General features: G+C 39.2%; 3 protein-coding genes across 3 annotated transcripts; 1 reads left to right on the plus strand and 2 right to left on the minus strand.

Moving 5' to 3' along the window:
• The first annotated feature begins 1122 nt into the window (after positions 1 to 1122).
• Positions 1123 to 5477, plus strand: LOC104422113 (delta(7)-sterol-C5(6)-desaturase). The gene is made up of 3 exons (XM_010034343.3): positions 1123 to 1597; positions 2782 to 3087; positions 4916 to 5477. Exons 1-3 carry the CDS (start codon positions 1378 to 1380, stop codon positions 5209 to 5211), a joined length of 822 nt encoding a protein of 273 aa, XP_010032645.2. The 5' UTR covers positions 1123 to 1377; the 3' UTR covers positions 5212 to 5477.
• Positions 5478 to 5834: 357 nt separating this feature from the next.
• On the minus strand, positions 5835 to 8294 carry LOC104422114 (LEAF RUST 10 DISEASE-RESISTANCE LOCUS RECEPTOR-LIKE PROTEIN KINASE-like 2.4). Its single transcript, XM_010034344.3, has 3 exons — positions 7399 to 8294; positions 7249 to 7284; positions 5835 to 7131 (listed from the first exon to the last, which is right to left on the minus strand). The coding sequence occupies exons 1-3, from the start codon at positions 8159 to 8161 to the stop codon at positions 5966 to 5968; spliced, it is 1965 nt and encodes a 654-aa protein (XP_010032646.2). The 5' UTR covers positions 8162 to 8294; the 3' UTR covers positions 5835 to 5965.
• A 3992-nt stretch (positions 8295 to 12286) lies between these two features.
• LOC104423679 (alpha/beta hydrolase domain-containing protein 17B) lies at positions 12287 to 17611 on the minus strand. The gene is given in 6 exon segments (XM_039303628.1): positions 12287 to 12688; positions 14298 to 14345; positions 14421 to 14657; positions 16218 to 16254; positions 17267 to 17475; positions 17477 to 17611. Coding segments are annotated over 6 exon segments (1068 nt in total).
• Between the last annotated feature and the right edge of the window lie 8512 nt (positions 17612 to 26123).

Genomic DNA, 26123 nt, shown 5'->3' on the forward strand with positions numbered 1-26123 from the left:
ATGATTATTTTAATCAAATTAATTTGATTCAAATTTATAAATAAATAATAAAAAAAGAGTCTAGAATGAATATACATTAGAAACATTAATCCAACATTTGTTAATATTATTCATCATTTCAATTTGACAAATTCAATTTTACTCAAATAATCCATAAAACTTGTAGGAAAAAGAAAACAAGTAATCTACATTATGGATTCATGTGTTAAAGTATATTGGAAGAGAAGAAAAAAATAAACTTGGGGTGAATTGTATGTCATGGAGAGTGAGAGTTGGAAGAGAAGAAAAAGTTAGGTTTTCTTCTTCCTTCATTATTATTATTTTTATTATTATTATTTTTTACGTATTTACATTTTGACTCTTCATTTATTGAAATTTTTTAAAATTTGACCCTATACATGTCGGAATTCCAAACTCCTATGTCGAAATTTCCAACTCCACGTGTCGAAGAGTTAATTAGGTGTCATATTTTTTGACGCGTAAAGTGTCCAACTAGATAGCAACCCTGTCGACCAGAGGTGAGGGCCCACTGGCTTGCTAGAATCGGGAGAGAGTCAGGATCCTCTCCTAAATTTGTGCAAGGTTCGATAATCACGGGCTATTGCCGTCGCCCCACTAGCGATGGGCTGATGGCCACGAGTGGAAGGGATGTTTGTTTGTTATTTTTGTGATTTTTTTTTTTAAGTTTTATCCCCTTTTTTTTTGAGTTTGTCCTTTTATGAAAAGAAAAAAACTGAAAAAGGACAAAAAGAAAGAAAAAATGAAAGAAAAAAAAGTTAAAACTTTAAAAAAAGAAAAAAATCACAAAATCATATGCTTTATTTTTTTAGATTGACATGAGCATCGGATGTAATTATTTAAAATAAGATTCACTTTAAGTCCTATCTAAAAATATAAAAGCACTTTAAAACTCTTATTTAAAACAAAATTCACTCAATTCTTTCGAATCTTTATTCGAATATTTTCCCCCACTTTTTAATGAGGCAGGCAAAATGATCTGCGCTGGCTCCGACCGCGGTGGCTCCGTAGAGTGCACGCACTCGGGGAAGAGATCTTTTTGGAAGCGGTGGGCCCACTCCAATTTGTCATCAACTTCCGTCCCAAAGTCCGACGTAGAAATATTCCTCCCCCACCGTCTCTCCATCTCTGTCCCTCCTTCCCTCTCTGTCTGTCAGTCTCCCTGTCCCTGTCTCTCCGTCTCATCATCCTCCTCCTCCTCCCTCGTCCCTCGTCATCGCTTTCCTCCATCAAATCATCGTCCCCCCTCCCTCCCTCGCTCACTGTGATCCCAGACCAGCGCCGGCCGCTCCCGGGCTCGAAATCTCCGGCGACGTCGCCCGCCCGCCGACCGACCGACCGACCGAGCTCGCCGGAGCCATGGACGCCGGCTATCTGGGCCTGTTCAAGGAGGAGACCTCCCTGTACAACCGCATTGTCCTCGGCAGCCTCCTGCCGGCCTCGGCCTGGGAGCCGATGCCCCGGTTACTCCAGACCTGGCTCCGCAACTACATCGGCGGAACCCTAATTTACTTCCTCTCCGGCTTCCTCTGGTGCTTCTACATTTATTACCTCAAGCGCAATGTTTACGTCCCGAAGGGTAGGTTCCTCTTTTAAAGTCTTCTTTTTGATTTTTTTTCCTCTTCTTGATTCTTCTCATGGCGTGTTGGGTTTCTGTTATTTCTACTTTCGGTAATCCTCGACACGGACGCAGTGGGTAACTTGATGTTCTGCGATCGATGGAATGAATTTGCTACAGAGATGTCGTGCTGATGTGTTATTTGCGCGTGTGTGAATCCACGCACTGTCGCTCGGACGTTCTTTTGTTGGTTTTACTTCTATTGGCTGATTCCTGGGAGTACTGTTCCCTTTTGTCTCTTTTGGAATTGATCTAGATTAGTTTCCTCAAATGATTTCATCTGTTCCTGTTAAAATGGTTGATGCAGAATATCTTACAATTTCAGGTGCTGAAAGTGCTGTTAATAGTCGCTTTATGCTTTCTAAAAGATTTGATTTTACATTTACTTCCTTGACCTTGAAGGGTTTTTCTTTTTTACCTAGATATTTAAATGGCCGGACCATTATTTAACAGATTCTGTGCCTTGATGCATTTCTTCGAAACATTTGGTTTAGTTCTTAGATGTAGTGCTGTCCATTCTTCCTTCCTTCCTTCACGATCTGTGAGATGTGTCCTGGCAGGTATTTCATATTCTTTTTCCTTTTGGAATTTCCTGGTATCTTGCTATAAATCATCCAACTAACTTCTAGGTCATCTACTTCATCCATTCAAATGGGAAGTGCTGCTAATTCAGCAAGCACCAGTATTGAGTATTAATAATTTCGTGCCCTCTGGATCTTGACATTATACCATTCTTGGGCTCAGCTTAACCGGGTCGCATTTAACAGGCTATGATTGAGCTTATTAATGCATGCTTTTATTCATCAAGAAGACACTGTGACATGTTTCATGCTTTAAAAGTCGTGATAATGTTCAGCTGATCATCAAACGAATCTGCTAGTTGGATCCCTGTCGACTATCTTTTGTCAAACAAGTGGCAGTCATCAACATTCTTTGTAGGGCTTAAACTACTATATGACTGCTTCTTTGCTGGTGGTATTTTTCCCAGAGAGAATTTTATGCATTATTTTCAGCATGAGTTATGGTGTATGCACTTTTAGTTGGGCTAGCCTACAGTATTTTTGTCTATGTAAACTCAGTAATGAAATCTAGGTGCTAGACTCTTTTGTGATTTATCTTGGATCTGGCAAATTCTCTTGCTGCAGATGAGATTCCTACGAGGAAGGCAATGTTGCTGCAAATATATGTTGCAATGAAGGCAATGCCATGGTACTGTGCTCTTCCAACACTTTCCGAATACATGGTTGAAAATGGATGGACGAAATGCTTTTCAAGAATAAGCGATGTTGGTTGGCTTGCTTACCTAGTGTACTTGTCAATATATCTTGTAATGGCGGAGTTTGGGATATATTGGATGCACAGAGAGCTGCATGACATTAAACCCCTTTACAAGCATCTTCATGCAACACATCACATCTACAATAAGCAGAACACACTTTCTCCTTTTGCCGGTGAGTTCTCAGTCTGCTAAGTGCAGTAACATGCCCTTTTGTTGGTAGACCTTATTTTTGTTCAATGAGCAGAATTAAGCAAATGACCATACAATTGCTTACTTTTACTGCGGAAAGTCCAAATCCAAGATTTTCAATTATATTTTGCTGCTGCTTAATTTGAGTGTCACGCCCGGCTACTGCATGATCTAACAGTATATGGTTTTGTACTCGTGCACTGTTAATTTGTACTGATTGATGCATTCTGAAAACTTAGCGTACAGTGTCCTTGGATCTTTAGATACTACAATGCAACCGAACCTATAAAAAAAGTTTTATTAGTTATGAGTAGAGAAATGTTTAGAAGATGTTATGGAAGATCACTTTTTCTTTCGTGTGCATGTCATATTATATATCTTAATCACTCGTCTTTTGTGTCAAACACGTGGCCCCTTGTTGCCGCTCTTATGTAATTGAAGTACCCTCTAGATAAATGTTGCTAAGTACTTCTCCTTACATAGATTTTGATATCAAAGGACAAGTTGCAGACTTTTCTCGCCAATGCAAAATACTTTGAAAGCAGGATAGGGTGATAAGTTCATCAAATGTATATCATCACCCTCCATTTTGCAATGACATCACAAGACAAAATTACTGCTTTGAGCTCATAGGACCTACATTCTCTTTAGAGAGAGTGAGTCAAGTCACTTGCGATGACTCAAGTTTTAGGTGTAGTTTTCTGGTTTTATTTTGGTTTGACGTTTGCATCAGCTATGGCCTGCATATGTTTCAAAGCTGCATCTTTTAAAATTGTCATATCTTTGACTTCATCAAAAACTAATAAAGTTGGACTATATGTTTTAGTTTTACACTATTCAGAATGGTAATTCTAATACTTTTCACTTTTATGTTTACTCAAAAGAAAACCAGCCACAAGCTGCTGGCCCTGGTGTTTCTTCAACTTCTATGTCTTCAGAAGTTGGTTTTTGATGCTGTAAATAAGTTAGATCCCAATTAGATGGCAGAAACAGAAGTTGGGCCATAAACCTCCTATCTAGGCAAACTGTAGTTTGCTGAAAAATGTTGGATGACATTTTAGGAGCTACCCATGATGTAAGAATTATAGTGAATCTCATGTAAATCTAGATGCATAGAAAAATCACACATATGTAGGAGGGAAATATAGGTTTGTGTTGACACAATCTCTGAGCCACCTTGCCCTGGTAAGATGTGTAGCGCACTTGTCAGGTGAGTACTTTGTGCAGTAATGTCTGAGAGGTTAAAAATTTACTTTGGAGGCGCTAGCATGTCGAAGCACTGTATATTGGTCATCTTTGCGATTTTTCAATTTGGAGTGCTATTCATCCAAGGAACAAGTCTCCTGGGGCTTTTTGTACCCAAGATGTGGTTTTCTTTGGAAAGAAATTCTCAATACACTCATGCGATTACTCTTCCCAGTGTAATTCCTACTTAACATCCATATTTCTCAAGAATATCAGGTTAGGCATCTGCAGATTATGGACATGATGTTGGCGATCTGAAAAATGGTTGCTCTGATGGGTTGTTTATCAGAGCCGTTTCGTGTTATCTTTCCCCAAATTCTTTACTCATCCATTAGCGTTAATTATATGATTTACTAGTTACTTTTAATGTTCACCTAGTCTTCCCATTTCTTCGTGCACTGCTTTTTTCTTGTTCGTCGTCTCACCTTGAATGACGCTCACGCTATGTTTTTCTCCAAGCCCTCACCTTGCCAGTAATACAAGTCCTCTCCATTTTGTCTCTTTTGTTCGTGTTTTCATGTATGCATAAAGTGCAAGACTAATTGTAAGTTGTTTCTTCATTTTAGGCTTGGCGTTTCATCCTCTAGACGGGATACTGCAGGCGGTGCCACATGTTATGGCATTATTCCTTGTGCCAACCCATTTTACAACGCACATTGCTCTCCTTTTTCTCGAGGCCATATGGACAGCAAATATCCATGACTGCATCCATGGTAAGCTTTGGCCTGTGATGGGCGCTGGTTATCACACCATCCACCATACCACCTATCGCCACAATTATGGTCACTACACCATCTGGATGGACTGGATGTTTGGAACACTCCGAGACCCCATAGATGATGGATCCAAGAAGGAGATGTAATTTATGAAGGGTTTCGTGCCAATTGTTGTCCAAATTCTTATTTGACTTGGGTACTTGAATTTTTATTTGCGTTGCTTCTTAATCGTAGTACTTGCTTGTAAATGTTGGTCCCTATTGAGATTGTTCAGCATCCTGGACTAGCAAAGACTTTTAAAGTAGAAGAGGAGATTTATACTACAAATTATCTGGCTCTCAATAGCCATCAATGTGTTATAGACTCAATGTCCATCGTCAACGCAAATAACAGAATGTAGAGAAAGTAGATCCTGAGTGGCTTAAGCTCTTGCGAGCAATACTGGCTTGCCTGTATGTTCAGATACTTTGGCTTCTCTGTCTCGGAAGGGGCCTGAAACTCGTCTCAAGTATTTAATGGTCGAATTTATATGTGATGGGGATGAATCAATAAAGCGAAGCTTCTTATGATAAAGTGGGGTTGGCTCGTTGTTTTGGTTCAGAAGCAATGCTTCTCCGTGAATGTATGCTGTGTAAATGGGACTATACTTAAGCTGTCAAAATCTCTCTAAAATGAATTCACAAAGAGAGCGCAGACTGAAGCTGCAGATGCAGCCTTATGTGGTATTATGGAATTGCAGTCTTCTTTATGCACCAGTACATGAATCATCTTTAAAGTGGCAATCTTTTACATTCAAGTGTTCTGGATCTGCCCAAGAATAAATAATATGAATATCTTTACGTACATCATTGAAACAGAGGTTTTGGACAGTGGTTAGCTTATCTGCAATCGACTCCCTTCCTAGTCTTGTGAATAGTGTGAAAGAGGCTTTTTGCTGTCTTGTGATGAATGAAGAGTAGTAGATGTTGCAGGATTGATGTGCGATGCAGGAGAAGAAGGAAATGGTTTCGGTGGTACTTCGAGATCTTCATGCCTTCTCTCCAGCATATCGACCACCCTATCCATCGAAGGCCGGTTCCTCGGATATGTTTGGGTACACCACAGGCCCACCTGAATCATCTTTTTCGCTACTTCTTTTCCTGTTTCATTCATATTCCATTGCAGGTTCAGATCCTCCTCCAACGTCATTCGGCTGTGCACCCAGTGCGGGAAATAAACTTCGCTGCTGTTTGTAAGTCCAGCCTCAGTGTTTCTTCTTCCACCCGCCATTTCTAGGATCATCATCCCAAAGCTATAGACATCGGACTTGTCCGAAACTACTCCGAAATTTCTTGAGAAGACTTCCGGGGCAATGTACCCCACGGTTCCTCGGGCGCCCATCATAGACATGGTGCTCTCTTTCCTGTTGCTCAGCTTTGAAAGACCGAAATCGGAGATCTTAGGGCAGAAATCTTCATCAAGAAGGATGTTTTGCGGCTTGATGTCAAGATGGAGTATTCTCGAGTTGCATCCTCTGTGCAGGTACTCCAGTCCATGGGCGACACCAATCGCAATTTGGTAAATTTTCTCCCATCCCAGGTGATCAACATCCGTTGCCTGATCCTGTGCAAATATATACTTCTCCAATGATCCATTAGGCATGAACTCGTAAACAAGAGCCCGTTTCGACCCCTCAGAACAGAACCCGAGTAGAGTAACGATGTTGACGTGCGAAGTTCTGCTGATGCTGGCGACTTCATTGAGAAATTCTTTCCCGTCGCCTTTGGACTCGGACAATATCTTCACCGCCACTAGCGAGCCATCGGGCAGTTTCCCTTTGTAGACGCTGCCATAGCCTCCCTGGCCTAGCTTATCTCTGAGGGAGTTGGTCATTTTCTTGACATCTTTGTAACTGTACTGTTTCGGGGCGAAGCCTCCGCATTTCTCTAGGAACGCCTCCATCCTGTAGGTGCCTGATGATTTCTTCTTCCAGAAGAAGATCACAGTCTTCGACGTCGGTTTTCTCATCAAGCAAAGGACGAGGAATATCATCCCGACTATACTTCCGAGTCCAAGCATTATCGCACCTTAAAATGCAGGATCCATAAGTACGGGGTCCAAAAGTAGAAAACACGAATGCTTTGCTTTCGTGGATTAGGTGAAAAAGTATATCAGAAAGCCATAGACAGATAAGATCAGTTTACCAATGAGAACTCCAGCTTCCATGCTCAACTTGAATCCTGAAACATAAAAAATTGCGGGACGTCGTCATTTCGCATCCCAGAAAAAACCATGTCCGAACTGCGCATTAATGCAGACGAGGAGTTAAGTGGTAAAGTAAATGCAGCTGTTACCTGATTTGGAGAGACATCTCAATAGATCAGGCCGATCGGGACAGAAGCAGATGGGCTGGAAAAAGCTCGTGTTGTATCCACATCGTCCGCCGGAGCTCTGGCATTCCGTGCACGCCGTGTGATCCACGACCCACTGGACCTCGAATCCTTCTCTGATCACTTCGCCAAGCGAGGATGTCTTATTCTCCATCAGGATCTCTGATGCTGTCGGAAGAACCGGAATGGTCACACTGGCATGGCAAGAACCGAATTCTCCGCCACTTGGAACCGAACCGATCGTGTAATAGTTGCTCTCATTGTATGCATCGTTTCCATAACAACTGAATTTGCCGGAGGCAACGGATGTGTTCACGGACGAGCAGTTGTAGAATAGCGTGAGGTTACCAAAGTCGCTGGTAGGCTTGAAGAGGTAGTTCATGGTGGCGTTGACGATCCTCGGGGGGCATAAACTATCGTAAAAGTCCAATCTCGAGAGCCTCAGGATGTGGTTGTTGTGGTCGATCTCGAGGACCTGGTACTTCTGCGACGCGATTTCCATGGTCGCGACCCCATCCTCGCAGAGGAGCTTGAATTCCGGCAGGCCACAGTAGAAGGGCTGTGGACTACCCCAGAAAGGAAAGCTCGCGTTCCGGATGTTCCCGCAGCTGAACTGGCGCCCGCAGTCGACGTACCGCTCATCGACAGCAGCCGAGGATGTGGGAAATGTCGAGAGGAAGGCGGCGCCGGCAGCGGCAAGAAGATGGGGAATGGAAGGGCGAAGCATTTTCTGAATCTGTCGGTTTACTCCAGCGGGGGAGAAGGAGGATTCAGCTTTTGAGAGAGAAGATTTTGTGGCTAACTTGGGAAGAAATGCATCTTCTTGCTGAGCGTTTTCTTTTGGTAACTTGGGTTGATTTGAGTCGATTCTTCGAACCATTTATGTCAAGGAAGTGGCCCGCCGTGCCGTGGTGGTGAAGCTGTCGTCACATCGACAGTCACGATTAAACTGAGGCCAACCTCAGCAGAAGTTGCCAAGCTGGACTGGTCAAAGAAAGCTTGTGGTGCTGCCCGATGCTGCGCTCAGATCATTTTTGTCTCCCTAACTTGATCAAAGGGAGTCAAATTTGTCTGCTTGACTCTCTTAATCCAACGGCACACTTCAAAAGGACAAGGGCTAGTGTCAATTCCTCCTCCTCAACGGCGCAGCTAATCCGGTCGGATGTAGTGATCCTGTCGTTTCGCGCGCATGGTACAGTCATCCGGGCATATAGGTCCGCGCTCACGGTGGTGGCATCTGGAGATTACGCGGGCGCGACTCTTGAGAATACTTGTAAATGATAGGACAGAATATGTCAAGGTAGACTCCTCGACCGTTCTTGTGGTGGGGGAAGAAGAACCAATCACGTCTTCGATGCTTTCTGAGTAGACCCCCATCGCGAATTTTGTTACTTGCAGAAACGGTGTTAAGTTTAGGTCTCGCTCGTCCAGAAAGCCCGACTTGTTTTGAAGCATCCTGACTCGTTCAAACTTGGTGTGCCCTTTAATCGTTCGGATTTGTTGGGCACTGGACTTTCTTCTGGGGACAAATGACGAAGGTCAACACCAAAGGTAAATATACATCCTTGGAACCGCGCAAAAAGAAAATTTATTCTACTGATATTAGAAGAGTCTACAAGATTTTGACGCGTGGGAGAATATCCATCATCCAAACTTCACCGACTAAAACGATGGGGACAACTAATATAGCCGCCGGCAGCTCTGATATTCTTCAGCAAAAGATACATATAGGGCCATTTTCTTCGAGCAGCACACGGTTGCTTGTGCAAAGAGAAGTTTACACACAAAATTGTGGCGTTTTCTTTATGAAAATGTAAGCGTTTCGACCGGTGACAAAATTCACTGTAAATTTAGATGTAATTTAGATATAAGAAATACTCAAACATATGAATAATTATAACTTTGATTATAGTTTATCATTAGCTGCCAGCTCTTTCAGTGATATAAATAACTGATACTCGGATTGAATCACGTAAGTCTCTAGTTTCTTTATTATTCATTATTTATATCTCTTGTGTTGATTTGAATTGCAAGATTCTATTGACGTCTTCGTGACTCTAGAAACTGAAAAGTTTGAAGTTAGACCAAAGGTGCTCTGGCTCGGAAGCAATCCGCATCAGATTATCTTCCAAGGACGTGGAATTAGCTGTTTCGAGGACCCCCCACATTCTTGACTCTTCTTGAGTTAAAGGACTGGCTGGTTCAAATGGAAGAAAGTTTCACCCTTCCAACAGAAATTGGTGCACCCAACCCCACCTGCCCCTTTCAGCTAGAAAGACCAATGTTGCGAACGCAAATCGCAACGAGGACAAAATGCTAAGAACCGAAAGAGTGAATCTACGAAATTCCAAAACTAGAAAGGTTTCTTTCCCATATTTAACAGACAGCTTGTTCAAGCATGGAACGTGTTGAGACATTCTCAGACAGCATCTTCCTTGCTTTCTATCCTTTTCTCTCATCTCGTTTCAAAAAATACTGCAAGTTGCACTCGTTTTACAAGTAGCGTGACCGATAGAATTGATCACAATGTAGGACGTATGTAAGAACTTTGCATTGCTATGCACAAGTTAAGCAGTATCATATGCTGATATGTGATTACCCTAGCATCAATATGACACGTACAGACAATACCTCAGCATCTTGTTCTTCACTCTTTTCAACATCCTAACAAAGGGCAGAGTGCAGGAGTGCAGCCTGTTAGTGAAGTCTACTCTAAAAACATACTCCAAGAGAAAAAAAAAGGGTTGGTGCTTCGTACGGCTCTATAATGAGAGCCCTTGAGGTACTCAATAACTCCCCTCCTTTTTAAATTCAATTTGAATAATCAATTCGACAGTGAGACAGTACATTTAATAGACAGTTCATTTAAGGTAGCGACGCATGTCTTGGGACAGCGACGACAAACAGGGTGCGTCAGTTGTGAATTCCATATGTTCTAGCGGCTCATGTAGAGTGGGCTAACAAGCCAGTTAGGAGCTGAGCAAGGCGTGAAAGCCCAACTTACTTTGAGGACTTGATTTTGCTAACTTACCTAATGTCCGTTTCCGATACCTTCCGTTTTTTTTAAGAAATGCATGTGCCCATGATCTTTTCAATTTTACTCCTAATCATGCAAATCAATACGACATTACGTAAGTGCGTAAAAACATAAAATGAAACGATTAATGCAAATAATGCTAATAAATGCATATTTAAACTAGTAAGAGAAACCAAAACATCCCTAAATTCAGGCCAAGCCATATCGGGCAAAATTGATACAAAGCCTCGTCCTGACGATCCCGTGTGTGGATGCATGAATGTGATGCACCTTCCTTGGATTTGTTTATCTTTGTGATAAAAAAATATCTCTAAGGAGAGCCTCGACTCCCAATTCCCTATACAACTTTTGTTTTTTCAAATTCGTTGTGATTCTCAATATATAAATATGCCCTAATCTAAAGTGAATACAGCTAAAAAAAATCCGAAACTAAGAGTAAATAGTCAACATTGCCTCCTAATTTTGTCCCAGGGCAGGACCCTTGAACGACAATATGCATGAAAAATTATTTTGAGTGCATGAACCCGAGCTAAAGGCGGAATGAAAATTATAACGCCACATGTACATGCTGATCCTACATAGCTTGTGACACCACCAGACACATGAATAATCCAAGTACACCAAATCAGATGACGAGCCATCACATGGACACATGCTTGCCTAAGTTCTTCAATCTTGGATTTGAACTGGTTAGCATGCTCCGATCAGCAATTTCATAATCTAAAGTGGAACTAGCACAAAATGAATCCAAGACCAAATTGACCAGCAATTCTCTCCTGATTGTAAACCTCCAACAAGTAAATCTCAATATCAACTCCACTCAATTAAAGGATCTAAAATAATGACCTAAAGAATCTCTAAATGCAAAAATGCACGTGTGATGCGCTAAATTAAACATAGTATTTACTTTTTTCCTTCTCTTTTTCTTGCTGGGATTAAATTTCAAACCATCTAACCAAAATTTTGAAACTTCTGGTAAATTCCCTAGTGATGCAAAATGCAAGAATGCAACACGTAATGAATAAAATACTTTTTAAAGGAAAATAAGTTCCTTTTTTTTTTTTTTTTTTGAAAAAAAATACGGAAATGACCTCCAGGCAGATATTTAGGTGTCAACACAGTTGCACTTCAGATAAATCCTCCCTGTATTTTCTAAAAGGAGAGAGCATCTTATGTATCTAATGAGAAATGGTTGGACAAGCTGATTAACCTGGAAACTATCCCAAAATCCAAGCACAAGTGGAGGATGCAAAATCATTTTATTGAAAAGAGATTGCTCCATCACCCATATAACAGAAGCACAAAATACAGTACCCTCATCAAGATATTGCCAATGGTCAAGTATGTGTTTCCTTCTATTCTGACCCAAAAAGTGCAGTAAAACATGGTGGGATCTCGAAGGACAGGCATTGCTTCAAAAGTAGATAAAGAGAGACTTACCTCCCGAAGTAGTTGCTCTGCACAAAATTTGCAAGAACTGATAAGATTCTGAGACAGGAGTGCATTTGAACAAACAAGAACAAAGATGGGCGAGTGTATATAGAAGAAGATGATCTGTCTAATTATGAAATCATTCCCTTTGAGTTTCAACTATGCACTACCTCCAAAGGAGTACAAAGGATTTATTATGTTCAATTGAACTTCTACATTGCACACATACAGATTACAGCTTAGCTCAAATCACACTTCAGTGTTTTGTTTCCATCTACATTGATACATTGTTACAGAGCAAATAAAGAATATATACCTTCTTGGGTGAGTAAATACGAAAACCAAAAACCTGTTCTGGTGCGAGTTAAATGGCCGGCTGTATTTTCACCAAATTAAGCCCCTTTTCCTCCTAAACCATTCAAGACGATCAGTGCTCATGCGAGATTGTTCAGGCTTTACTGACTTCTTAGACTTCTCCAGCCGACTATCTAAGCTGTTCCTGGAAACTTCAGGAAGATCTGGAGCCAACTCAAAAGTATCTGAAGCTCCAGTATCTGGTGGTTTCTTTTCGGCTTCAGAGTCTCCATTGTTCTCCCTTGTATTGTTTGTTGTGACTTTTGCTTTGTTCAAGCTCAGTACAAACTTTCTTAGATGCTTAATGTATTCTGTGTAAAGCTCGAGATTGCAATGTCCACCCCCATTTATCCACAGTGGTTCATACTTAGTCTTGCAAAGCTCCGCTAGCTGTCTCCCATGTGAACAGTCAACTACTTCATCTGCAGTTCCCTGAATAAGGAGAAGAAGGAGAAAGAGATCATCAGAAAATTACTCTTCAAAAATAGCCTCCAATCATGGCGAAGCTGCGGCTTGAAACACCACCACCATCATAGCTAAAGAGATACACAAGAAAAACCAGAAAGAGTGAAATAACAACCCAGAACATCTCACATATAACTGGCCCAAGAATAATCATCCCAAGAGGCAAATTTCCATCTTTTCATGCAAAAGTATGAACTAGTTCCAAAGAAAGTACACTGAAGAGTTCCTCCAACCAGTTTGTAGGTTGAATTATTGCAATGCGTGTCAGGGGATGGAAAGAAACTATCAGCGTTAAGTCATTACTTCTAATTGTTTCTCCCAAATCTCAAGCATATTTTGTTGATTCTTTTCCTCTAGAATTTAGTTTGCTTAACAATCTTTTCTGAATTGAGAAGAACAGAATATTAAACTAAAGATCATCACAGGGACAGAGCCTGGAGTTTTCGCCAGGAGATCAACAGTATAAGAGCAAATTACCTTGTCATAATTTGTTTGCAATCATCTTAAATGATGTCATAACAATTAGATTTAACTTTAATGACAAGTAATATATCATCAGTCAAATACGAAGTTTCATGTCATTGTAGAAGGAGATTCTCGTTGATAAGTTCTCATTACATCAAAGCACTTTAAAATCACTTGCTGGTGCTAGCATTTTCATAGGAATTACTGGTTGAAAATTAAAAGAAAGTACTGTTTTCCCAAATTAGAACCAGAACATTACTTGGTGGTTCTTTTAAATTCCCTTTTAATTCATTTGATTTTAAGTAGAGGTGGCAACTTCTGAAACAACATGAGAACATATCAAACATGACATATATTACTAGAGAGAAATCCAAAGTCGACACGACTTAACTCCACATTGATACATTCACATGTTTTAATCCATTTTTAACGAAAAGCACATTGTAGACAAATTGAGACATTTACGTAATAACATGAAATGACACGAATAGCTGACACATATATGATACAAAAACACGAATTGCCAACCCCATTTTAAGCTTGGAAGAAATACTATGGTGCGTAGCATTTTTTTATTTTGTTTCCAATTGATTGATTTCAAGTCCGTGTCTCAGTATCATGTTCCTATCATCATTACCACACTATTACCATGTGAATACAATATATATCTTTTGACATTTGTGATCGCGTAGTTAGCAGTTGAAATTGATAAAATGGATACATGATACAGGGATAGAGGATCTTTAACCAATTTCAAGCGCTCACACTTGTTTAAAATGTGATCTTTGGACATATTCTCTATTGGAATTTGGCCTCTGTCAAACTCTAAATGGCGAAATTTCAGGTGTCTAAAATTGTGGGGTCATAACTTCTAAAAAGTAATGTCGAACAAATATTTAGGTATCCATCCCTGGATCATTATCTAGTTGGTGTAATCTCTTGCTCATAAGAAAAAAAAGGTTATGGCCTAAAAAAAAAAGAAAAATAGTTGGTTTTGTACTATAATTTGGATATTGAATTGTTCATATGTTCACAGAGAGAGAGAGAGAAACAGAGACAGAGACAGAGAGGTGACAACGAGATTGCAGTATTTAAAGGGAAGTTGACTTACATGAATTACAAAAACCGGACAATTCACCAGTCCTATTTTGTCAAGATTCTGTGGAAAACAAAGTTCAGTAACCTGTATCGGGGAAGAAAAGCGAGTTGAAAACTATCAGTATAGAAACATTACCTTGTAGATATCAAACCAGTACGTCCTCTTGACCGGGTACAATACTCTGAGTCCTGAAAGAATAGGACTATGTAATACAACACCCCTCAAATTTGGAACACGTGATGCGAGGTCGACAGTAGGTCCACTGCCAACTGACTGGCCATATAATATTAACTGTTCATCTTGAACTCCATACTGTTCCTTAAGGCACTTATATGCCGCATCGATGTCGGCATATGTGTTATATTCAGTTGGCTGATGAGGAAAAACACAAAGAATTGGACTCTCATTATTTTGTGGCCTGATAGCTATTTATGTAAATCGTAGAACCAAGTTAATTATATTTGAAGAATATTATCTGGTTGTTCTAATAGCACGTTTACCCTCTGCAGAGAGATATTATATTTCGCAAATCAAGTGATCAAAAGAAGCACATTACAAAAATCAGAGTAGAATGGGCTCAAAATTTTTTGTCAGTAAGCTCTGAATGTTATTATAAATAAAGGATGCACTTAAGAGTAAAAGAAAAATGTAGATGCAAATTATACCCATGAGGCAGTAAAAGTCACAGTGATTATGAGATTTATCAGTGTATTCTACAATTTTGAATGGGTCTCATTTTGCAGCTGTGCCAGTGGGGTCATTTTCGGTTGGGGGGAAGGAGAGGTTCAAACAAGATAATAATTAGAATCGGAGATCAGGAAATATAGAAGAGTGCACTCTTTCATATCTTGGAACCATTTTGAAAAAGGATTGGGAAGTTGATGAAGCATCTCCTCTTATAGTATAAGCTAGATGGTTGAAGTAGATAAGTGCATGTGGTCCCATGTACCCCATGTGCGACCACAGAATTTCACCAAAACTTAAGGAAATACTCTATAGGACTGTAGTAAGATTAGTGACACATTGATGTTATGGAATATTGGATGGTCAAACACCAAGACAAGCACAAATGAGCATTAGAGAGGACAATGCATCTTTGGATGTGTCGGCACCTCACAAGAGATGAAAATATAAATGAATTTATTTGAGGGAAGTGGGGTGTGGCCAAGAACACTAAGGTTTATCAAAATGAAAATTGGACATTACAAGTTAAAAGAATTGCGGATAGACCCAGAATAAAGTTTGAAGGAGATAACAAGGAAAGACATGAAGCTTTTCATTGTTATACTAGAAACAATTCAGAATCAAGTGCACTGATGAAAATTAATATACTTGATCCTACCAAATGAAATAACATTTACTTTGTCATTATTTCAGTTTTAGGATTTGGGTTGTTTTTTTTTGGTTGAGTTTCACTGAGGGTGTCAGACGTAATGTGAATTGCTACAAAACAACTGCAGATTCACCATGCATTAGATGAAAATTGTTTTGTAGCACAATATTCCCATCTCGTGCCACCAATAAATGCCAAGTCAGCTAAAGTCATCAATACAATATGGATGTTTAGCTGCTAAATCTTTCCACAGATCTTTCATCATACAGCAACTGGACTCTGTATTTATCTTGTAATATTTGGATATCTGTCGCAATGATAATGCTAAATATATTACAAGCATTTGTGTTTGACAGCATTTTTGTTACTTTTGAGGAACATGGTGATTATATGGCAGTTACTATGAAACATGGAGCTCACCAGATGACTTTGAATACAGAGTATATATTCAGAATTACGACTACAATTAATGTTCAACAAGTCATGCAGGAAGCTCAATCATAAGTTTCTTGAATAAATAGAAATTGAAGAATTACTAAAATGAGAGACAAAATACTCTTCTGTAATTACTAAAAGCTATAAAGGGACCATCCACCAACCTTTCCAGTAGATTGCCCATAACCAGAATAATCATACCTGAAACACACAACAGAGGAACAGTGAACAAGCCTTTACATCAATCATTGGCTGATCACAGTGGATAATACATCAAGAGCAAAGACCAGCACATAAACTAAGAAGTTTTTAATTTATCCTGTGGTCTCACAAATTAAGAAAGAGATACTATCCTTATTGAGTATGGTCTTAACAGAGATCACAGTGGATAATACATCAAGAGCAAAGACCAGCACATAAACTAAGAAGTTTTTAATTTATCCTGTGGTCTCACAAATTAAGGAAGAGACACTATCCTTATTGAGTATGGTCTTAACAGAGAAAGACTAGGATGTAATGCTAAGACCATGTGGCATGCTGACGTGATGCTAGCTATCCAGTCAAACACCCTGGCTGGTTATGATGAATGACACCACGTCAACATGCCACAATGAATAAGGGTCACAAATTAGACATTCCCCTCCCAAATGATCTGGGGACATCAATATTGGAGCAATCCTCAGATCATTCACATGGGGCAGGCAGGAGAGATTCAGCATCCTCCAATTCATCCAGCCCACCATCTTCAGTTCAGGAATAACATTCTCCACAGTAATACCCAAACCAAAATTGGTTATCTGGTGTCTCAGGGAAAATAAAATGCAAAGAGCCTTTCCTTACAGAAACTTACTGGAGCACTAGTTGAAGAAGCTAACAGTTACTACACCTACAAATGACCCCAAAAAGGAACTTTGCCATTGGTTTTTCATCAAACTAAGAAGCAACAGATTCAGCCACCAAGAAAACGAAAATTGAGAGTCTTGATCTTTCTATTTCCATCCAGATTCAAAAAGAGTTCAAAAACAAACAAGGTCAGTTGAAAAGGCCATGATATTCACTTGATCAGCCGGAAAAATAGCAGATTCTTACAACAAAAAGTAACACAACCACATAGCTCCTTTTTATGAGCAAGCATCAAACTAAGCAAAGATCGCCGAGCTCCAATTCTCCAAATTCTCTACAAAGAACTGAATCCCATCCAATTTGAACTCACCCCATGATATTGACCCTCAAGCGCTTGCTCAATTCGACGAAAAGCTCCATCATTTGCCCCAAATCCGCGGCATTCCCATGGGAGTACAGCATGGTGGCGGACGCCTTGGGGTGTGCCACGTGCACGGCCACGATCTCGTTCCCCCGCCGCGTCCTCAGCTTCATCACGTCGATGGGGGCGGCGGCGTCCCCGTCGGCACACTCCGGTATCCGCAGCTTCCGCCGCTGCTCCCCTCGCCCCGCCGCCCCCGCCGCCGCCGTCGTCCTCCTCGACGACGGTGTAAGACGGCGGCTGCGGCGGGAAGAAGGCGAACTTCGCTGCAATGGACGACGTGACCCCGCCCATCTCCTTCTCATCAGAGAAGGCGACCGATTCATGCAACCCCGGGGGGACGCTGTTCAGCAGATCCCGAGAGGAGAATCTCTCGAGCTCCGGAAGAGAGCGGTGGATCGGAGAGCGGGCCCGCCGTCCTCGGAGCGGATGAGGATTTCGCTCCGGATGAAGAGGGCGGGCGGCGGCGCGTGAGGACGGCGTCGGCGGCGCGTCGGGTGGAGTCTGTGAGGCGGCGGGTCGGGTCACGGGCGGGATTTTTCCGGATAAATTCCTGTTTTCCGGGAAGGACGGGTCGAGAAGAGGGGCGGCGCGTGAGGTCACTACGGCGGACGGGGGAGGCGTGGAGGTTTTATCGAACGTTAGAGAGAGAGAGAGAGAGAGGAGCGTTGGGATGGTCGCCTGACGGCGAATTTCAGGTTCTAGTATATTCCAGTTTAACTGGTGCCAAAAACATAAAAAAAGAAAACGAAAAAGACTAGGCATATTGATGATGGGGATGCAGGGAGATTAAAAGGAAGAAATTTAATATTTATTTGAAAATAATCGCATATAAAATGAACGAAAAATATTTATATTATATGTTTAGATATCAAATGTTGTCAATACTAAAAATATTTTTCATTAATTAATTATTTCAAGCGATTTGAAAAAAGAATGATCGATCTTTGAATAATTTAATTTTCATTCGCGAAAAAGTATTTCACTTCAACATAAATTATGATCAAACAGAGCGATGAGATGCGAAAACAGAACATGACATATGCCAAGATGGAGGCGGGCCAGTTGCCAGCGATTCGGGGCCAAGATAGAGCGAGAGTGACGCAAGATGGTCGAGCAAGAGTTCGAACTCAAAGTGAGAGGGACTCAGGGCTTGAGGCACAATGGAGCTTTGAGTTGAAGGCGTGAGCAACTCAATTCGAGCGAGAGAGTCGAGTAAAACGACGGAAGAGCAACTTAGGCGAGGCCGCGAGGCGCGATGTATGGCTTGGAGTTTGTCGAGCTAGGAGTTGTGATTACTGCATTGAAGAGCATGTGTGAGATTAGGGGTTGGAGGTGGAGCAAGAAGACTGAATTGAAGAAGAGCAGAGACAATGAAGAGCATTCGTGCATGTGTGAGAGACAGATAGAGTCGAGCTTTATTGCTCGACCAAATTTGAGTGATCTGAATAGGTAGTTCCATCTTTAAAATCGAGAATCGAATTTTATTTAACTGGTTCCATGAAAATTGGATTGGTGATTTCGAGAACTATTTATAATCGTCTAATTTGGATTTTTCTTTTTGTTCATCTCTAATAGGAGTTTTTTTTTGGAAATATTTTTGAAATTATTTATTTTTTACAAAACAAATCAAAAGGGTTTTGCATGCGAAGAAAATATGCAAATAACTTTCACGAGAAGGTGTTTTATTTTACTTTTCGTAAATTAAATTAAATACATCTCACACTCACGGTAGATTTGCTTTCAATCACCATGGATTTGACATTTTATTTATCTAATATATTTATTTTTTTGCAATTGATGCCTTTCGTCCGCAGTCTAGTCTAGCAATTCCCGATGAATTCTGACTGCACCACCAGACTTGACATCACATTGCTATCGTTTATCCTCCTAGTCACCACTTTTGTCGGAAAACCAGTCAAATCCCATCAATGTGCATTAGCTGAAAAGGATAACGCATTTTCAACGAATTGGGTACGTTAAGGATGAGCATTGGTCCAAGATTAACGATTAGGACCTTAGACCAGTCTAATTCAGCCAATCTTGATCTAATTCACAAGAGGAATGGGCCTGTCCCTAATTCTCGAGTCACTGGAACTTTCACTATATGAGGTTGGTTCTTGATTTCAAGACTCAACATTGTAGACATATTTTCCAAATTTTAGTATATAACTTAAAGTGCTTAGCGATTCCTCCTTTTTTGTCATATTTGTAAGCCCATCTAACCAGAATCAACTTTGTGTATATATATGTATAATTTATGTTCTACATTACGTATTTTTTATTTCACACGTCCGTTTTCAATTTATTGTTACTTTTGGCAAGTGGAAATTGTTGTCGTCACCTTATGTTATATTTCTATATGATTTGTACTAATATTTATAGTTTGGTTATTCATTATTGCATTATCACTGAATATATAGTTTTAAGAGCACGTTTGTCCTTTTAAATAATAAAATAAAAAAGAGAAAAGAATCCGTTGGTTTTGGGTTAATCTTAGAATTGGATTGGATTGGTAGGGTCAATCCAATCTTGATACCAAGCCTAACAGGGTTAATCTCCAGTCTCAAAAATTGGAGACAGAAACAACGGGTTGATTCATGAGTCATGTGAGCAATTAGGAGAATTACTTTACAAATCGATCTTGGCGTCTGCTGGCCAATTGGAAAGGAAGAGAAAGGACCGCCCGTGATGTCCCCCGCCACCGAGCGCTCGGTCTTCGATAACGGAGACTCGTCGTTCCTTGGGAAAACGAAGGATAAAAGAGACGTGACTGTCAGGAAGTGCTTTTTGGTAGTTAAACGTCCGCTTTATATAAAGAAGAGCAAGGACCGTGGAAGAGGAAAAAGATGCGTAAGTATCCACTTTCTCTTGTCTCAATATGAAAGCCTCACGAACTTTGGAAAAAGAGAAGGCTTCCACGGAAAGATTGGACTTACGCCGGGGTCAAATTGGTCTTGTTTCTACAATTTCGGGTTCGAATTTTTTAAAAGATAATAGTGATTGTGCGAGCGCGCGCATGATAATGCTTGAGATGAGGAACGAATTGAAAAGATAATATTGCTTGCGCGAGGGCGAGAGTGAGCGAATTTGCTAAGATTGCGCGCACGGTGACGCTCGAGGAATGAGAACTTGGATCAAAGGGAAGTGAGATGGTTAAGTGAAATACAAGTCTAGTTCCACAATCCTGGGTTGAATCCTTTTCATTTTGCCGTGTTTTGGATCTTTGTGTTTCGCTTTGTGAATCTTCAGATGGTATATCTTCCGATAAACTCTCGTCACTCCCCTTTTTTCTAGGTTGATTTCTCTATATATTGCTTATTAGAAAAAAGGGTAGAAGAATATATTATAGTGATTCATGTCATGTTATAAAAGTTTTATATAGCGATGGTTCTTGATACGTTGTAGTGCTAATATGACTTAAGCTCTAATAAGTACTGGTAGAATAAGTAAAGAAAATTATTGGGAAAGAATTTTAGAAATTTTTTAAAGTATTGTTACGGTGATGAATTTATATTTATATTACTGTACTATTAGAAGTTCACATTATTTTTTCTGGTTATTGTGTAGTAATCAAGTGGTGTCTCGATTAGTCTTTGCTCACTCCAACTAGCCTATATCTCCATGCGATCTTAAGGATGCTTTTTCCTCCATCAATCTGACTCGACAAGATTTGAATTTAAAATTTATAGAGAAGCAAACCCTCCTATAGTCTGATTTAATGTCTTGGGATAAGTTTTGATCGTGAAATTCATACAATTTAGAATTACTTAAATTTATGTATACACATACATATATGTTTACAACAATTATGGCCAAGATAAAATAAAAGGGTTCTAATGCCATCCACTGATGGATAGATTCTCCACACGTAGCAATAACGCGGAGGGAGGGCGGTGACAATGACAAGAGCACAACATTTTGCAGGTGTCATGGCCATACATTCCGGACACCAACGCACCAAAGTGCAGTGTGCAGTCCACATGGGAGTTAGAATCATTGGAGTCCAGAATCAGGGTGGGGGTCCCATAAGGGGAATAAAAAACACAAGAAAAAAAGAAAGAAAGAAGGAGAGAGAGAAGAGAGAGAAGCACACTGAGTCCTCCATAATTGAGAAGTATCTTCTCCTTTTTCCAAAAGCCAAAAAGGAAAAATCAAAAGTCTCTTCTTATCTTGAAAGAGAAAAGGATTACTTAAAGAAGAGGACAAACATTCCCCCCAATCCCATCAAGAGAGAGGGGCCAGAGTCTCCTCTTGGTCAATTGGGTTAGTGGGATTTGGTCCCACTTTGCATCTAAATTGGAAATTGTTGGGATGATCGATACAAGGGGCGAGTGTGCCAGCCGGTTTGGATTCTCTTGGTCGAGTGGAGGGATAAGGGTATATTTAAGGTTTAATACAACGGAAAATTCTTGATAAGTATATTCGTAATAAATTTACTTCAAATTAATTTTTTAATTATAAAAAATCTCTTATACAAATTTATCTCAAATTTATTTTTTATCCACCACCAAAACTGATATAGTTTTCGTTAAGTTATATTAATATCATGAAAATCACAAATCGGTACATCTCTTACAAATATAGGGTTTTAAATTTCGTGTTAACTATCACGTATTATCCAACTAAATAATTTAACAATAAAATTTAACATAAACTAATGAAAAATAAATTTATTATATGTATACAAGTTTAAGGTTTTTGGTAGTGGTTACAAGTTTATCGGTTTAGGATTTCTCGTGGTATTAACCATTTATTTAATGGAAAAAAATGGGGAAAATGACATTAGAAGTATAATGATTTTCATGCAACACTTACTTCAATTAGGTAAAAGATCAATCACTTAGCTATTTGAGCGGTTGGAAAATCTAATGCGTCATCAATTTATTATATAATGTCTGATGTGACTAGTCGACAAATAATAAGTATCAACACTTTTCGGAAGTCTTCATGTTGTGTTCAATATTCTAATACGTGTCCGACATATACCGACATATGGTTAATAGGTGTTGAAGAATCCGACATGTGATTCACTCTCTCGACAGGCTCTAACACGCAAGTCTAGAATTCGACACTTATGGGGTCAATTTTAAAATTTTTTAATGAATGAATGGTCAAAATATAAATATGCAAAAAAAAAAAAAAAAAAAAAAAAAGTAGGAAAGAAGAAAAACCTAGTCTTTTTTTCTCTTATGGCTCTCACTTCACATGACTCACTTCCAAGTTTTATGGATTGTTGGAATGGAATGTGATTGAATTTGTCAATTTGAAATAATGAATGATATTAATAAATGATGGATTAATGTTTTTAGTGTAAATTTATTATAGGCTACTCTTTTATCATGTATTTATTTGTTAATTTGAATCAAATTAATTTGATTGATTTAATCATAAAGATAATAATTTATCAAGTATATATAAAAATATATATTTAATCTATAACCTATTGGAATTCTATATTTTTTTAGAAATGACATGTCGATGTGTAATGTTATGTTGTGTGTCGATGTCGTTGCTATTTAGGTCGGCAAGATGAAGCTAGCAAGTGAGCTTCTAAACATTTGTTATTTAGATCCTTTCCCCGCAAATTAATGAATTGGGGGCAATACTCTTAACATTTTGGGGGAATCCATAACCCCAAATTCTTATACTGGGGCAAATCCACCTAATCAAATTACCAATGAAGAGCAGAAACAGTTCACGATTTTGTCAACAAAGCCAAGACGAAAGTTAATGCAGCGTCATTGTAGACTCGGCCCTGAACTTCGTGACATAGAAACCATCATCAGCAAGGAGCATAGTTGGCATTACTTAAGCACTTTCAAGCTTTTACCTTGTAAGTGGTACCCACATAGCCGACCTGCATCACCACTTTCTTCTTTCGAAATGTGTTCGCATCGACTGTTGCAATTCATATGGTCGTTATTAAATCCTTAAAATCCAACAACTTCAGCTTTTGCAACAAAGACTCGTCTTGTGTTGCTCCACTCGGACTCTGTCTTGTTCAGTCTTCACCTTCCCTTCTTGAAACTTATCCCACGCAGGAAAAATCAAAGCCGTTGAAATGATAAAAGATTGAAGAAATGAATGTAGATGCTCAATATATTATGAGAGAGAGAAAGTTTCCCCCAACTCTATATCAAACATTGTCGTTTTGGTTACTTATGCCACGTCGAATGAAGAATTTTCCACTTTGGGTTTCTATTTCGTTTTAAAAAGCCACATTGAAGTAAAAGATTAGTTTACTAAACTACGATAGGACGAATGGCTAGAATAAAGAGTCAATGGGGAAATTATTAAAAAAAAAAATCATAAATTTATTACATTTAATTTAGTTATAAAATATAATTAGAACTATAAACAACAATTGAGTTCTAAACTTTTTCATGTTTTGTCAATGGAGTCCATTTGGTCAATTTAAATGGAAGTTGCCGATATGAACGTTGACAGTCTTATGTGGCATTTTTTTTAAATAATATTTTAATCATTTTTTTATTTATTTTTGTTTTTCTTTTCTTTACTTTTTTTTTTTTTAATTGAAGACCGGTAAGGATCACCAATAGACTCTCATTGGAGATGCCCTAACCAAATTGGGGTGAGGGTTGCAACACTTGGCTTAGATCTAGCGAGGGTATCACCATGCCCTTGCTTAAGCCGGTGAGGGCATTAGCCGAAGGTTGCCGAACCCTTGTTGGCCATAGCAAGGGCCCACAAGCCCTTGTCTAATGGCTGGCACTGACCTTAATTAAAAAAAAAATGAAATTAAAGAAAAAGCAAAGAAAATAATAAAAAAAAAAATTAAAGATGTGCACCTCAATGCTGGTTGTGTCATGTGAGATAACCAACGTTCATATCAGCGATTTTCAACCAAAATTAATCGGATAGACTCGATTGATAAAATATGAAAATGTTTATAATTTAATTAGTAAAATTGAAAAGTTTAAAATTGAATTGACACAAAATATAATATGTTTATGACTTTTTTGGTAATTTCCCCAAAACTCAAATAAATGATTTTTCACCAATATGACCACTCAAATGATCACTTGAAAAATTTTGACACTAAAATGAGTATCGTACAAAAAGTTATAACACATGTAGTGTTCCAATAGGGTATTCATTGTCATTGTGTAGGATATTTTGCACAAGTAACTTTATTTACTTTTGATACGAGAATTATAACTATTAACTTTTTGAGATGTATAATTTATGAAGTCACTTGTATAAAATTCTTTTTACACTACCGGTATGCTATGACTACTCTTACTTCATCAATCCTAGAGCCTTGAGGTTGAGAGACGCCATCGAGTGGGCTTGACCTCCCAAACATAAGCCCATTACCCAGATGGGCAAAATGGATGACAAGTTCATATTTGGACTCATATTTAGTAAGTTGGGTGATATATGAATTGACCTAGAATTTAAAAGATAACATGAAATGGGTCTAATAAAGCTAAATTTTATTAAAGATGGGTTCTAGTGGGTTCGGAAAGAATCCGCTTTAAACTCAGTTAAGCAAAAAGCCATGCTAAGGGCATCTCGCTCTCACACCCTTCGATAGACGCTGTAGTTGAGAAGACCACATGGCCAATTGCAGTGGTCAGCATAATACCACTTCTAGAGGTTTTGAAGTCTGAAAATTCATTTAAGAAAAAAAAAGAGCATAAAAACGCGATAGGCGAAGACTGAAATGACAAACTTTGCCGGTCAAAGTCAATGGTGACGTTGGTGATGGTTGCGCAAGCAGATTTACCTCACATCATCGCCGACAAGAAGAGAGTGAACATCCCAGATCTAGTTCGTGTGATCCTATACATATTGGCTGAAGAGTCGAGGCCTCACTTGTGCGGTATGGCTGGGGCAACCCTCTTCCGCCGATGGCGTAGGCGGCAATGGCGAGGGCGATGCGATCCTGGCCACCTTTCTACCGGATTTCTGTCTCCGCTGAACACAAAGAAGCAACCAAGAACTAAAGCCAAAATCAGAGGGAAGAGAGCAATAATTCCTCTTGCTCTTACTTGCCAAAATCATTTCTCAAATCCATACACATACACAACCGATTCGAGGGACTGTCGTTCTTTTGATTCCCTTTTTTCTAATTTTTTTTTTTTCATGTCTAGCTTTTGGTGTTGAGATGGAAGAGAAAAAAATAAATGGAATTTGACAATAAAAAACAAAACCTGAGTGGCTGTTCTTCTGGTTTCGTTCTCTATGCTTTCTTTTTCCCTGAAAAACTTACAAACGCCACTTTAGTTATAAATTTTATAAATTTACCAATTTAGTCATAAATCTTTACGCAAAATTATAATGTGATCATTCTGATTAATTTTCATTTAAAATTATTGATATTGATGATTCGGTTATTTTTGGCATTCGTACGAAATGATTTTAAGCGAAAATTGATTATAAAGATTACATTCAAATTTCACCGGAAGGACTATTATCAAAATTCGGTGTAAAAGTTTATGATTATAATGATAAATTGAAAGTTTATGATTTTGTTATATTCGTATAATAAGTGCAGGAGTAAATCATTTTTTTTTTTTTCTGTTGGTCTCCAGCTTTGGGTGTCAAGTGGATGAGGAAATCAAACTCATAATAGAAAAGATCTGTGTTCCACACGCAAAGAAACCGTTGCTTTCCTTGATATGTGTGTCCACGTGGCCCCATAATATAGTGAGAGTTTGAGCGCAAGTGTAAAAGTAAGTGGGGCTCGTATTCCTCGGAATGGCAAAATTATAAAAAGGAAAAAGAATAGGTTTAAAATGCCTCTAAAATATGAATTATTCCCACCAAAAAAAAAAAA

Source organism: Eucalyptus grandis, chromosome 10 (assembly GCF_016545825.1).
Source record: "Eucalyptus grandis isolate ANBG69807.140 chromosome 10, ASM1654582v1, whole genome shotgun sequence".
In the NCBI taxonomy this organism is placed as follows: domain Eukaryota; kingdom Viridiplantae; phylum Streptophyta; class Magnoliopsida; order Myrtales; family Myrtaceae; genus Eucalyptus; species Eucalyptus grandis.